This window comes from Oryza sativa, chromosome 11 (genome assembly GCF_034140825.1).
Source record: "Oryza sativa Japonica Group chromosome 11, ASM3414082v1".
In the NCBI taxonomy this organism is placed as follows: Eukaryota; Viridiplantae; Streptophyta; class Magnoliopsida; order Poales; family Poaceae; genus Oryza; species Oryza sativa.
This window is the reverse complement of record NC_089045.1, coordinates 15,157,108-15,172,832: the sequence shown is the minus strand read 5'-3', so window position 1 is coordinate 15,172,832 and position 15,725 is coordinate 15,157,108. Positions and strand designations below refer to the sequence as shown.

At 41.9% G+C, this 15,725-nt stretch overlaps 1 protein-coding gene across 1 annotated transcript; it reads left to right on the top strand.

The window, feature by feature from the left end:
• Positions 1-928: 928 nt before the first annotated feature.
• LOC4350375 (myosin-3) lies at positions 929-2,559 on the top strand. The gene is made up of 3 exons (XM_015761190.3): positions 929-1,468; positions 1,544-1,762; positions 1,900-2,559. The coding sequence occupies exons 1-3, from the start codon at positions 1,250-1,252 to the stop codon at positions 2,437-2,439; spliced, it is 978 nt and encodes a 325-aa protein (XP_015616676.1). The 5' UTR covers positions 929-1,249; the 3' UTR covers positions 2,440-2,559.
• Positions 2,560-15,725: the final 13,166 nt, after the last annotated feature.

Here is a 15,725-nt window from a genome sequence, read left to right as displayed (position 1 = left end):
GTTGGCGATTCCATATCACCGCAAGGCGTTTAGGTGTTGCGATCGTGCTTGTCGACTTGTCAAAAAAAGTTGCAAAATGACATTTTTGAAATGTCATTTTCTAAAAACATCAATTTTTGGGTGGTGAGTGCAGATTAATCTTGATATAGAATGTAAAAAAAACTAGATATAGATCAAATTCTGAACATATAAGCTGCTTAGATTAGTTAAAAAAATAAATCTAATCACAGTTTACATAGCAAGTAATAGGCTCGCATGTGAATCAATGTGAATGATGTTAGGGAATCAATTAAAAAGGAATCACTTTATCTCTTTCTCTCTCTCTTTAGAGTACGGTGTGGAGACATAGTGAAAAGACATGGCTATAGTTCCTGTATGGGTGAAAAGATGTAGCAACAGGTTACTACCTCCACCATCTATTCCCTTTATAGATTTGAACTGAGTGGCTGCATTTATAACCAATTTAGGATCACAATGCTTCATTGATTCCTAACCACAATGGCATACGTGTCATGCAACCAAATAGGGAGCATATATATATATATATACATATGTATATATATATATATATATATATATATATATATATATATATATATATAACCATGCAGCAACAGGGCCATGCAAATAAAAAAAAGTAACTCGATTTTTAGACACTAAACGGGAATAAAGATGGCTCAGCCGGCCACATGGCTGACCCATCTTTAGTCCCGGTTATTTCACCCAGGACTAAATATAGCGATCTTTAGTCCCGGATTGGTAAAACCGGGACTACAGAAGGTTATGAACCGGGACTAAAGAAGGTTTCTCCACCAGTGGACTGCGAAGCTCTCATCCTCATGTAGACATACATAGCTATATTTAGCAGTTTAAATTGCCTATATTTGCAACTGGCAACATGTGTAGCCAACCGGCATGCAGTTACTATCCACACAGCAGACAACCCGGGCCACGCCAATACGGGCACATTAACCGGAGAGATGTTGCCGCCAGGAAGCCAAGCAACGAACCTAGGAACAGGCAGGCAGGCAGCGTCGGCGAGGCCGTTGGGCAACGCCTCGCCACCACATGATTTCGCCTGCCTGTTGTTCTTCGGGCCTCCCCTTCTCCTCCACCCTGACTACATCAAATTTCAACCCTGACTCCATCAAATTTCATGGACAAATGAAGCTGGATTACATGCACGCAGGAGGCGCGCGCATCGGCGTAACGTCTCCTTGGCGTTGAGGGCTTGAGCTCGTGGCAAGCGATGACATCGTCGACGCTGTCTTCAGCGCTGAGCTCCATGGAGGTGATGCTGGATGCGCTCATGCAGAGAGGAGTAGGAAAGCCGGAGGAAAAGCCCAAGGAGGAGGCGCCTCCAGCGCTGCCCACACGCCCCACGGTGAGGGGCAGGCCGCCATCTCTGCAGAGGCCTGGTTCCCCTCCCCCTTGGGTTCACCGGTCACCATCGTTACCGCCTATGCTGGTACCACACTTCACCAGATCCGCATTATTTCATGCCATGTTACATTGCATTGGACGATATATAATCAATTGTTAGGAAGTGGACGAGAAACTTGCGGTCAATTCGGTGCTGGAAAGAAGGGCCACGGTGGCGGAAGAGGCGGTAAAGCAGAAGGACGACGTGGTGAGGCAGAAAGATGAGGAGATAGCCGCGCTGAGGCAACAGGTTGAGCACTACGAATCCCGGCTCTCGGAATGCGAGGCGAGGATGAAATCCGTGGAGGAGGAGCTGCGGAAACAGATCACCACGATGCAGGTGAGTGAATGAAATGAAAGCCAGCATTTTTCGGGGTCACTTTGCTTTGCCTTTGATTTTCCAATGCAATGCGAATTCTGATTTCTGAGTGCAAAATCGAGGTTGACGGATTGTCTTCTTTTGCCTGGGTATTGCAGATCGCTCAGAACAACGCTGGAAGAACCGGTGAATCGACGACAAGGACGCACCACAGGCAGGAACTATCAGGCACTAGTGGTGCTCCTGCTCAGTCGTCAGGGTGGCGAGAGGAGGAAGCATCGGTGACGCGGCAACAGGCTCGTGGCCGCGAATCGAACGTTGCTGCAGTCGTCGACGAAAGGAAAACCGATGCCGTGAGCCGCTTGGCCACGGAGCTCCGGCAGGAGAGCGAGGCGTTCGAGCACCGCGCGCGTGCGGTGACCGAAGCGGGACCGCCGACTGCCAAGTCGGTCGACGAGCTCAAGAAGCTGAAGCGGCAGTTCGGGACGTGGAAGAAGGAATACGGGGCCCGTCTGCGTAAGACCAAGGCCGAGCTGAAGAAGCTCGTCCGCTCGGAGAGGGGTGGCCACGGGAACCGCCGCAGGTGCTGCTCGTGGAAGATCAAGCTGCCGAAGTGCAGGTTTCCCAAGTGCTGCGCGTTCAAGCTTCCAAGCCCTTCCTCTTGCTGTTCCTGCAGTTGCTTCCGCCGCTGCTGCTAGCCACGCAAGATTGCAGACGCTTGGTTTGCTTCTTCTACTTGTACATCGTTGTAAAATTGTTGGGGGTGATCGAATTGACAAAAGGAACAAAACGAAATATGACCATAGCTAGATACGAAACACTTGGAGGGTATTCATGCATGCGCATTGTGCAGGCCCAGAGAAGTTTGAGGCTCGGTCGCTTCCAGGAGACAAAGTCCAGAAGGAGGTGGCAGCCTGGATAACAGCCCAAACTCGTGGACAGGGCCCAAGTTTGCAACAGAAGGCAAAATATGTCCATGATGAATTGCGCGTTTAAAATAATTAGAATACTGTTGAACAACTAGTGGCCTATTCGCTGATCCGGAGTAGAATACGACGATCTCATACACACAATCATATAGTAGATGAATACGGATATAGGGAGGGGCATCACGGCTTTATTGCTTTAACCATATGCGGATACATCAACCCACCTCTTAAGCCCTCTCTCTCAGTATATATATTCATAATAGGAAGAGTACTATTAGGATACGTTTCCATATATTTGGTATGAGCCTATATTTATCTCTGGCAGGAGATAATAGTTTCATAACACTCCCCCTTGGACGAATACCGCGCTATACACATGTCTCGTTAAAAACTCCATCCAAAAACCCAGTGGGAGAAAAGGATAGGAGAAAAGAGTACACCGTACACGCTAGTTATATTGCACTTGTTGCCTCGTTAAAAACCTTGCGTGAGAAATATTCAAGTAAAAACTCACTAAGGGAAAAGGAGTACAACACACGATCTTCTTGATCACATAATTTTTAAGATCGACTATTCTTCATAAATAGCTAATGATCTATATGCTTTATTATATTAATCAGCTTGGATTAACACAACAATATAGCGGATAGCGGTAGTAACCTTCAAGGTAAATTATCAAAACAATGATTAATTTGATTAATTCTTAGTAAATCAAATATAGGACTTCCAAGTCTTAAGTATGATAATCAATGTTCAGCATATATGCTCCCCCTCAATAAGACATCCGTTGAAACTTCCATGTTCCAATGTCATAACCACATTTTTATTAATGTGTAAAACAATGATAATGAAATTACCACAATGTTTAATCTTTCATTTACTTATTTCATAAGTTCTACTATGAACATGAGAAATAAATCAACGTATAGGAGCAATATTTATAACCACTTATTCCAATGTGCAATACAAACAAAGTTTTATCCTTACGGAGGACTATGGGAAAATAAGTTGCAACGATACACATATGCGGTATGTATAAAATAATTAGCTTAATACAAGAGGTTAAATATTATGCAACTTTCTCTTAGTGGATTTATCAATCATTACCAATTTGATCCTTTCACTAATCTTCAACAATTAGCTTAAACCACTTAGAGTGACATAAACTGGTCTATATTTTGGCATTAGGGGAATTAATAAGATTGCCAAATACCATCAATAAGTATATCTTCATGATATAAAAATTCTTACACCTTCATAGTATGTAGAAAACTACCGATCCACTTGCATGCTAGTGGATGTGATTTTCCAATTCATTCGTTTGAACGGGTCTGTCCACTTCATGGGAATATGAGTTATTGGTGTTATATGGAGATTAACCAGTAATTCATACATTAGCGTAGTCCTACAGGGATCAACTTATTCTTCCGGAAGTCATTTTCTCTACTATGAGAAATATTATCACTTCTAAGAGAAAAACTCTTCGTGAGTCATCATAAACTCTTCTACGAGTCTTGCAATTCTCTTCATGAGAATATAGTGTGCTTCATGACACTAATTAGTATGAGATTTACATATATGTTGCGAAATTGTTTTCTTTCTAGTGAAAACTTCACATGGATTTTCAAAACCCATAAACAACATATCATTTATTCATTCATGCCTTTTGCCAGTGATATATATATCGGAATTTAATACATTCATAGTAGGAGAATATCAGTCTTTTCCATGACCAAATGAACCGTCGCTTTTCACCACTTCAGTTCCTATTAAGTCTGAACTTCCATGTTCACATAGACTTATTTAGCGACTATGGTTCAATCTTATTGCTTTCTTCAATAGACCCGATATGAGTTCTACTATGTAACTCTGCCATGGACTTTGGTTCCGGATCCGGATTCTCATTAGAGAAATATTAGCAATCATAGAGGCGATGTTGTTGACAACTATTCTTTTCGCCACAAACTCATTCCGTGAGGTCAATTCATTATAAACCATATCTTAGTCATTTCCCAAACATAAGATGCATGGTTGTTCCGCATCCTAGAATTAGATAGATGTGCGCACTTTAATTCTGGGTTTTCATCTTCATGATGAACCTCTTCATGAGTCAATTCACCTTCATGATGATTACTCTACAAGAGTTGTAAGGAGTTATTAATGGGTACATTGACAATAGTCGTTAGATCTTAGAATCCGCAAGCGTCCCCGTAGATTTTAGAACATTGACTAACATGTCACTCTGCATTTGTGGATATACTATTCAAAACCCGGAGTATACCACTGTTAGCACAAAGTTTACTACAAGTAAACATAACTTCTGATTACTCCTTTAATTCATAATTATCTGGCAAGCTCCCGCTTCTGGCTTACAGGAGAATAAACTAAACCTTCTAGTTTAGTTTGACTTGTGCGTTATTCTTACTTATAAAGATCTTTTTATTCTTGAAAATATAAGGCATCTTTAACACATGGGCTGTTCTCCCCCTGATGCCGATATTCGATCTTTATCTAATAGCATATCACAAAAATCCCCTATCATAAGCACTGGATTAATGGAATTCAGTCCATTTGTATCCCCAACTTCATGTGGAGGCCCATATATGTATGCTGTGATGGTGATATATGAGGGAAATGTTCATTCATTGAACACGCACTTATACAAAATAAAGGGGGTAAAGATATTAGATGCAGTGAGCTAACATAAAAATTAATGCAATGGCATGAAAAATTGCACATCCCTAATACTGTAGGTTATCCCAATTCATATAGGGTTATTATTCTGCGACAATGAAGCCCAAACAAATCTCCATTAGTCGACAAAATTACTCTATTTTCTAGCCTTTTTTTATTTGCCTAAGACTTGATCCAATTACTCATACTATATTCAATTCTTGAATTATGTTGGATCAATAAACTTCATGTTTATATTTATGCAACATAGATATGATCATAAGATGGATGTGTTAGTATTATATAACTTCATGATGTCTTCAAGAACATAACTATAACACTAAAACATTAATCTATGAACATAGTTTAACCATCATGGAACCTTTCAAATCACCCAAACATTATTCTACGAGAATATTTATTCTTCTTGAATATGCCAATAAATTAATTGGGTGACATGTCTAACTTTTATTCATTACGCCAAAGTAAATGTGGTGTCATTTGATCATTCAGAATCATTCGAATCCAAAAGGTCATTAATTATTTAGGATATTGTTTACTACAAGTAAACCAATAGCTTTCAAATAGCTATACGCAATTTCATACTTCCTTGATGAATATGCAACTTTCAATGGCCAATAAATAACACACTTCGTTATGTGACAATAATTCATAATTATCCCAAATAAGATTCGCTAATAGTTTGGGCTACTTTTTCTTTTAGCATTTGACCTATAACACACCAATTTGCCTGCCACATATCCACAATTTCTTATACTTCTTTATTGCAAATATTCTGAAATTAATTTGCAAAATACACATATTCCTCCCCCTTTTCACGCCAATCATAAGAAAACTTACAAAATAGTTGTCGTGAAACCCACATATTTGTTGTAACTCCATGGTATAACTTTTCTAAAAAGAAATAATGTGGTTGCAGGTGGATATATTTAAGCTTCAATGCTTAAACATAAATATTCTAATTGTTCATGTGCATAAGTAAACAACTTTACATGTATGCCTTTGTCAATGCACTTAGAACTATCAACCTACATGGTTGATTGAGGCTTAGTGGATAATAAGAATACATTCGCAAAAAATACTTCAAATAATAGGCAAGACAAATATTTACATTCAATGTTAGACATACAATTCATAATTTTATTCCACAAAAGGTTAAAGAATTACTGCATGTAAAAAAAAGGCAATATAGGTAAGGTGAGATGACCTACATAAAAATATATATACAATAATCTAATGCAAAAGCTTCTATGCCTAAAGCAAAAGATAAAGATGCTCTACATGAGCTTAACCATGTTCTTTATATCAAACTTAATCTAAACTATAATGTAACTCATGTATTGTAAAATATTATCTCAAAAGAACGAATACAAGATTACTGTCATTACTATTCGTCTCCCCCTGAGTTGAACATCAAATTCAAATACACCAAATTCCTTTCCTTCCACAAATTGAGTATGCATGTTCTTCATGAACATATTAATAGTATAAGTCATATATGTGCGTGCAAATGCATATGTTGACAGTAATACAACTTCTTGTGTATCAATTCTAACAACTAAACATGTTGCATCTAGGCCAAAATTGCTTCAAATGCAAATGACCAATTTACTCAAAATAATTTACATACATTCATAAAAACAATACTTCATTTGTAAAGTCATTTATACGTGGAAGATGGACATAATATTATCAATCAAATTAACTATAGACACTGCATAGGTACATAGTCTTTTGATAGATAATTTTGGTGCAATTGGCATATAGACTTCTCGTCAAGATATTCACAAATTCGATGACATTGTATCTACTTGGCCACAATTAATATAAATTAGTTGTAGCTTATCTTCTATGATAGTCATGCACTAATAAATATCTCTAAGACAATAATATACTCTCTTCATGATGAGTGTATACATTTATTCTATACTGAGAATATATAATTGTGCCTTCTACAAATGTGGTGACAATTAGACAAAGAGAAGATATATGAATAATTCTATTACTCATTTGCCTAATAAATATATTTGCTACATGCAACTACTTACATGATGTCCTTTTATGCAACTTTCTACCGGTTTACTTCCAGTAAATAAAGTGCACAAAACGAGTACAAAATAGTAAAGAATGGTTTTCTATACACATCTTTTATTACAATCCTAGCAATTAACATGATTTTCTGCTATTCAAAGGTACGTGTAATTTACATAACTACTAACCCACAGAACAATCAATTACCCCAAACAAACAATTGTCAGGAGATAAACCATAAAATATGATGCTTCCAAAAGGGGTGCTAAAACAAAGGTTTCACAAGTTCATGGAAGCTCTTTTGCCTAAAAACAATGTTTCTAGGATTGATTATGGTTATTCAAGAAACTAACTAAATAGTTAAAGCAAATACTTAGAAATACAGGACTAAGGTATAAATCCTTAATTCTTCTCTATTTGGCGTAAACCCAATTCATGAAGTTTCAAAGTATAAATGGTGAATGTATATTACCCGTAGTTTCTAATGTCCCATAGGACTTTTCCGCATAATTTCTGAGTTCCGCATAATGCCTTGGAAACCAAAGACTTTTGAAATAAAATGCCGTTTTCGGACCAAAATCACGGTTCGTACCCGACTCCTTTTAATAGGCCAATTTCTACTTGGCCCACCTCCTTATACTAGCTAGCTTGAAAACCTGGCCAGCCCATCTCATATGTTGCCCAATAGGCTATTACGACCTTTTCCCACAAGAAGTGGGTGAGGTATGATCCAATTGCCATTCTTCAATGGAGACGACGGATGGAACCAATGGCAAACGTGCTAGTGAGCCCTCGGTAGAGATGGACGACTATGGCAAGTTGCCATGGTTAGAGGTAGAGCGGTGGTCCAACATCTAGTAGCACCAACACCGGCATTAGTTGGCATCAAGCCGTGACCGGCGTCCGACAATCATAGCTGCATGTTACGTGTTGACGAAACTCGACTCGACATACAGGCCAGCATAGCGGATGGCTATTGGCGACGGGCGCTCACGGTGGCTTCGACCCTCGTCTCGGCCGCGTGCGGTAGTGCGGGAGGCATGCCGTGTGTACCGGCGGCGAGGGGATGCGAGCGTGAGTGCCTCGGCGTCGCTCCTGGCGTCGGCCGTCGATAGCAGGTGCGGTTGGACTTGAAGGACCGTCGAGTCGGCGTTTCGGATGGCGAATCAATAGGATAAAGCTAGTAGCCCATATTCGGCATGATCAGTAGCGGATAACGGTGCGTACAGGCATCGAATGCATAACGACCACAGTTAACTACTTGCTGGAGGCTTTGATTCACCCGCGTACAGGCGGTGAAGGACTGCAAGCGGCTTCAGCAAGTCTAATGATGGCCTCTAGCGCACTCACATGTAAGTGGATGCGGTGGTTCTGTTCAGGTGGCGAGATAAGCCATTGGATTCATGCACAACAGCATCAACGACTTCGTGTAGAACTTTTCAACAACTATTTTATTTCTTGCCGATGGCATAATCCATAGCCTTCATAGACAATGGCAAGCAAACATGTTGTCACATGTGCTATTTAAATTACGCGGTGCATGCGGGCACCGAGTCTCGCCGTAGGTGACGCATGCAAGCGTCAGTGGTCGTGGTACTGATCTTTGTGGCCGGAAACAAACAAGAGAAGAGCCAGCACAACAGCCGGACAAATACATCTATTCATACGAGAAATTAAAAACAACTAGAGATATGATCTAGCTTGTTAATCTCGCTACTACTAAGTATTAGAATAGATTAAATCGATAACTTATCTCGTTTGAACGTGTTAGTAGCAGGTTGACCACGTCAGCACGTGGCCCCCGGTAGCCGAGGTTGATCGTCGGCACATGCAGGAGCGGAGCGGGCGCCTGATCACGTATGGGCGCCTCGCGGGGAGCTCACCATGATGATCATCGGTCGGCAGCAGCATATGCAAACAAACAGCAGATCAATCTATGATTAGAAACGAGATCATATAGCTATATCGATGCATATGCATATTATTGGTGAATTAAATTTGGATAGATCCATGCGTGGGCATGCATGTTTGTGCTTGGCATATGGCTGCTGCAACAGCGATCTGCGCATGTGTCAGATGGCTTGGGGCTCCAGTGCGGACGACCGCGGCGGGGCTGCTCCTCCGGCTATCCGCGCGTGGAATACGACGTGCACGCGCATCACCCGGCGGGCTGCCTTAGTGCGGAGGCGATCGTCTCGGCCGATGGCAGACACATGCATAAACACAATAGATCAATCTGATTAGTATGGAAACAAATTGATCTAGTAAAAACGCTTACCCAGATCAGCGAAACGAGCGAACTCGTGCTGATAACGTGTTGAATAACTAGTGGCCTATTCGCTGATCCGGAGTAGAAGACAACGATCTCATACACACAATCATATAGTAGATGAACACGGATATAGGGAGGGGCATCACAGCTTTATTGCTTTAACCATATGCGGATACATCAACCCACCTCTCAAGCTCTCTCTCAGTATATATACTCATAATAGGAAGAGTCCTATTAGGATACGTTTCCATATATTTAGTATGAGCCCATATTTATCTATGACAGGAGATAATAGTTTCATAACAAATACTTCAAACCTACTGGGAATTGCTCCTCCTAGATAATTTTGAACTGGCGTGGCCACCTGCACGAGCCGACACGTCATCGGCGCTGGAATCTGGTGGGATTTCACGAGCGCAGGTGTGCCTGCGTCGATGCTGGTCATTTTAAAAAAAAAAGGCCCTTAAACACATTGGTAATTTGTTTTAATTCTAGGTGTACAGTTTCTACGTTTTACGTTATTACGTATAGGACCTATACTAAACAAAATATTTTGGTAAAAAAGCAAAAATTCAGAAAATAGGACCACTATAAAACATGGAAACTAAGGATTTTTTTCCCACAACCACGAAACCCAAGCTGCCACCGTTCCGTCACCCCTCTCATCTCGTTTGCTCTCCCCTAGAGCACGCCACCGCTGCCTCTGACCACTCTTCTCGCGCTCAGCCAAATCGCCGCACATTCCCCTTGCTATCGTGGGGCCAGTTTCGGGGTAGCCCACCGGATTCGGCAGCTATGACCTCCTTGCCAGTGGATCTAGTCACCCGGAGGCGAGGGCGGGGCTAGCACAGGAGGCTCATCTTCAGTATCAACGGATGTAAGCTCCATGGGGAAATGCTTTGCTCCCCACCCTCATCTTTACTGTAGCTCTCCTTCCTCCCACCCCCCCCTCTCTCCCTCTCTGATCCAGAGCTGGTGACAAATCCAGGGCCACAGGATCTATTGAACTTGGTGGCGGCGAGAATGGTAGCAATGTCTCAGACATTTCGTGTCATCGGTCCTGCCGGTTTGAGCTCGATGGTGAGACACTAAGTCAGCGAACGGCGAGTACCTTGATTCGGCTCTTCTGCTGGAGCTCCATGGCCAGGTGATCTATCCGGTGACGCACAACTCAATTTGGCGTGTCGGGCGGTCAATTGTTAGTTCGTAGATCCAACGATGGATGTCTCTATTGTAGGATTGAACAAGACCAAACAAACCTACCAGAGGGGGCGGGGTTAATGGTAGGAACACCAAAAACCAAAAACTTTTTTGCGGAAATAAATGTTACCCTCAAATCGATGGAGATCTCTATGTAGTCGGTCTGATCACTCTGTGCCCACTAGTCCGATTGCACCTTTGCCGCCGGCCTAACCGGTGTTGTCCGGCCAGCCTGACCGCCGTCTCCCTGCTTGCTGATGATCGCCGTCGCGGGTTTGACCGCCTGCCTGCTGCCGGTTAGACCGCTGCCTCCTCGCCGGTTAGACTGCCCATAGTACTTCGGTCAAATCATCGAGATCTAGAAAAACATGTATTGACGAAACTCTTGAAAGTAGATAAACTTTATTGCACTAATATGTGTTTATAAAGTGCATCTAAAGCACTCATCAACTCACGAACTTGGATTGAAATCTCGAACCAAACCTTATCCTCTCTCCCAAAAGTTGATATTTTCTAGTCTCAACCCCTCATCTATTTATACCCATAACATGGCTACCCCTAGACACGGATCCAACTCATACATGAAGTTCTAATCCGTAGGAAACCTTCCCGCACAAGAAACAAACTTTACAAACTCCCAATCTTGTCACGATCGGAAATAACCCAACAAGTTTTCCATCCGTGAGTGCATTATTCCTCATCCCAGGAGGCGAGGTACATAAAGGTTGATACAATATCAGCGTTTAACAAGCCTAAGTGTAAACAATATTTTTATTACATGGACAACCAAAGGCCCAACACATAGACATAGACGAAAAAACGCGGAAGACTAGGGTGAAGACCACAGGCACTTGACGACATGCACGAGCTAGACACCGAAGCCATCATCATCCATGAACTCCTCTTCTGGGTTGGGGAAAAATTGAGCAAGATTGAATACAACCACCGTACTCAACGAGTCACACCGACAAATGCACGATAGATGCAAGGGGTACAAAGGTATAATAATAATGGGTTAGGAGTTGTAGCAAAACAGCCTGTTAAACCACTTAGTTGCTCAAAAGCCATTTAATAAATTCAAACCTAGGTCTACACAATATTATAGTTATCCATGGCCGTGAACCCATACAAACCTGCCTTAACCCAAGGCCTACGATGAATCAGACCGAACTGGCAGCCTTAAAGCTGGGCCCCAACTCGTCCCAAGCCAACCCAGGCCAACCATTCCAAGTTTTAGCAGATTAACAAGTTTTAAGAGTGAAACCACTAACTTGAGTACATTGCTAGGCATGCCCATAACCGAGGGCATGGTTATTTGAATAGGTTATACTCTAATCAGAGGTGTACATCTTTACCCATAAAGATACGCCTTCCTCACGTGTCACCACGCGCCACATACCACCACGGTATACGGACGGAGGGCGTGACATAGTTCTTCACTCAACCTAGCCTTGAATAAAAATATCAACTCAACGCCTGCCTATGGCTGGGGTTCCCGGGACACGTAGATTATGGTTAAGCCCCACAGCATTAGGACACCTCTCGGGAGTGACCACCTAGATTCCCGTCCTGTGCCACGACATCTCGACTACTAGACACCTGCCCATATAGCCTTTATTTGCCTTAGAGATATCCATCACCCGACTTCATCCATCTCTATCAGTGTCATTTTGTTCATGGCCAGACTAGGCTACAAAATAATCCTTACCCATTTAGACATGTGGAAGTATGGTTGTGCTTTGCAATAGAGGCCGGAAGACCGGTCCTGATGGTGGACGAGGTGCTACTATCAAAATCATGCACCCTTAGTCCAGCCTAAAACCATTTTGTGGGTTTTGAATAGAGGGCGAGGTGTATGTCCAATTCCAACATATGCCAACCAATGCAATATGTCCAGGTTATATGATCATTCCCCATCGATCAAATCCAAACACACATGGACAAAAAAGATCCATCGAAATATCCATGAGAAGAAATCCAAGAACATGGACTAAAAGAAATCCATCATATACCAGGTCAATCCCAACACCGGACCACCGTTTCCCACGTCTTCCAGGATGCAGCAGAGCGAGAAGAGCCTGGAAACGAACAGCAACGAAGTGCGCCCGACAAAAAAAAAAACTCGATGGCCGGCCATGAAGATGACGGGTTAAGGCGATATCATTAGCAAACGATTCGGGACCCTATTGAAGGGGGATATGTTGGGGAATTGTAGAGGGAGTTGAGAGGAGTAATTCCCCTCAATCAATTGAGAAGAAGGATGGTTGTGGGAGGTGAAATGGAGGAGGCGCTAGGCTAGGTTTTTACTGGGGAAGAGGAGGCAGCAGCTTAGCTAGAGGTTGAATACGATGTGACAAGTGGGCCCGACGATGGAAGGAGCTGACAGAAAAAGTAACGGTGATGGCATGTTTCGAATTTTAAAAAAATTCAATGGCACATGGCAAGTTTCACGAATACCAGTGGTATTTTTCCAAACGAGAAAATTTGTAATCGCACAAATCCAATTAACCCAAAATAAAAAGGCTTTTACTCTAATAAACTCCACATAAGAGGAAGAAACAAAGCACATAAATGGGTTCTTGACTTCTTATGGAAAAATTAGAGATCTGAACGGTCCAATTATGAGTTCAAATGACCAAGTTATGGCCATTTGAAGTTTAAGTGTTGTTAAGGTGAATATTTACAATTTTCTTGAATTATTTTTAATTTGAAACAATTATTGACCTTAAAAGGACCAGCAGCTCAAGACATCAACTTAGATTTTCGCATAGTAGGAAATCGGTCTTTATGCAAGTATAACCAAACAAGATCTTTTGGTTCAAAAGTTAGTTTTTTCAACAATCACTACGGACAATTATATACTTTTCGTTCATTCGCTCAATGTTTTCTTTAGTGATCTCATGTATATTACGCACAAATCCAGCACACGTTTTACCATTAAAATTAACTTTTTTAGAAGATCGTAAATGCTACCTTATGAGGATAACATTGGCTCGAATATGACCATGGCTATCTTATGTGTTCATCAACCAACGGTGCATGCTTTCTATGTAAGATTTATGTGTTATATATTTGAATAAACGTTACTGCATTATAAGTTTAGTGTGTTCTTGTTGGAAATAATTTTCCATTTATGTGTTTGTTAGCATATAGAATTGTGTGCACAAACACATTGTGAGAATGTGTGTGTATGCATGGATAGATCAGGTGGTTAGCTTGCATGTGTTGAGTTAGTGTGTGCATGCAAGATTGATTAGTTGAGTTAGTTGGGTTGTTAGTCGTGTGAGCTGCATGTATATCCATGCAGTGCTTGCTCACCTTTTTTTTTTTTTAGAAAGGACTGCCACGGCTTTGCCCAACACTGTATTTTCATTAAAATGCAAAATATTTACAGGAAGTTAAATTACAGAGAGGACCCAAGATTTTACAAAGTTTGTAACCAATTAAAAACTATTTGTTTCAAAGGATCTTTCATTCTGCACATATGCAGTTCGGTTTTGTATATAAGTAATTGATAGAGGAATGAAAATATGTGTCATGGCTGCCGAGAAAGCAAGAGGTAGTCCATGTGTGCACCTCCCTATTCTTCCTTTCTACTTGTAATATTCTAGTGGGTGGGTGTGTGTGTGCATGAAACTTATAGGGAACTAGTAAGCAATTGCATGAGGGAGATTAGAGAGTGATTTCCATAAGAGAGAGGGAGAGATTCCCAACAATTTGGGAGAAGGGAAAAATACCGAGTGCAAGAAATGAATGTATCATCAAAGAAATTTATTAGGGACCAAATCAAGATCTTTCCCAAGAAGTAAGAGATAAAATTTTACACGTTTTGAATTTGGATTCGGACCTCTGAGAGCATCAACTTCAAATGGGCATAGCCATTGATCCAAAAGTACTATTGGGACCCGTTATTCCTTGTTGGAAAGCTTATGGAGTATACTTTTAGATGGTGCTGGTCCAACATTAAAATTCCTTCTAAGTTGTCAGGAATATGAAAAACAAGTAATATACATCTTCCAGTATAAGTCTGATTTGGACCTTCGGACCTGTAATTGTGTCGTGCGCTAAGACAAAGATGGTGTGTGCCCTAGGGTTCATGTGGGCCCCCAGTTTTACACACAGGAAACCCCATGTGATTTACAGTACCATTCCCTAGATCAGTAGATGGTACACACATGGCACAGTTGTATATCACAAGCTGACATCGTTATACAGGTTGAACTATACATTAATTATACAAGGGTAGCCCAAATGGGACCCAAATAGACCGAGCATTGTCAGGTACATTACAAAATACCAAAAGAAGTAGATGAGATAGCGGAAGCGAAGCAGCGGCGGTCCAACGTACTCCATAGGCATCGACTGCTGAACCTAGATCCCAACTCCACAGTCTTCGACATCTCTTCATCAGCATAGTTCCCGAATGGTCGACTCCAATTCCTTTCTAAAAGATTTAGTGAAGCAAGTGTGAGTACCAACCGTACTCAACAAGCCACTACTACAGAATGCATTCAGTGCACACAAGGGTTCAAAGATGGCTTTATTTATTTGCATAAAGTTAGATTTCACAAAGCATTTCACAAACCTATGAACTTATTCCATCATGGGGAGGAGTTAACACGGTGGGCCCCGCAGTGGGTCCCACTGTTCCTTTTCCTCTTTCTCTCTTTCTTATCCTCTCTTCTTCTCTTGGTTCTTCCTCCTGCTTCTTTCTCTGCTCTCTCTTCTTGAGCGCCCGTGAGGGAGAGAGGAAGGCGCCGACGGTGGTGGGCTGCTGCAGGGCGTGCGCCGGGGAGGAGGATACCGGGGAGCCGGCAGCTTAGGCCGGGCGGTGCGGCAGGAGGCAGCACCCCCGCCG

Coding starts and splice junctions, on each gene's coding strand:
- LOC4350375 (XM_015761190.3), top strand. CDS start 1,250: ATGACATCGTCGACGCTGTCTTCAGCGCTGAGCTCCATGGAGGTGATG. Junction 1,469..1,543: donor CATCGTTACCGCCTATGCTG/GTACCACACTTC, acceptor ATCAATTGTTAG/GAAGTGGACGAGAAACTTGC. Junction 1,763..1,899: donor AACAGATCACCACGATGCAG/GTGAGTGAATGA, acceptor TGGGTATTGCAG/ATCGCTCAGAACAACGCTGG.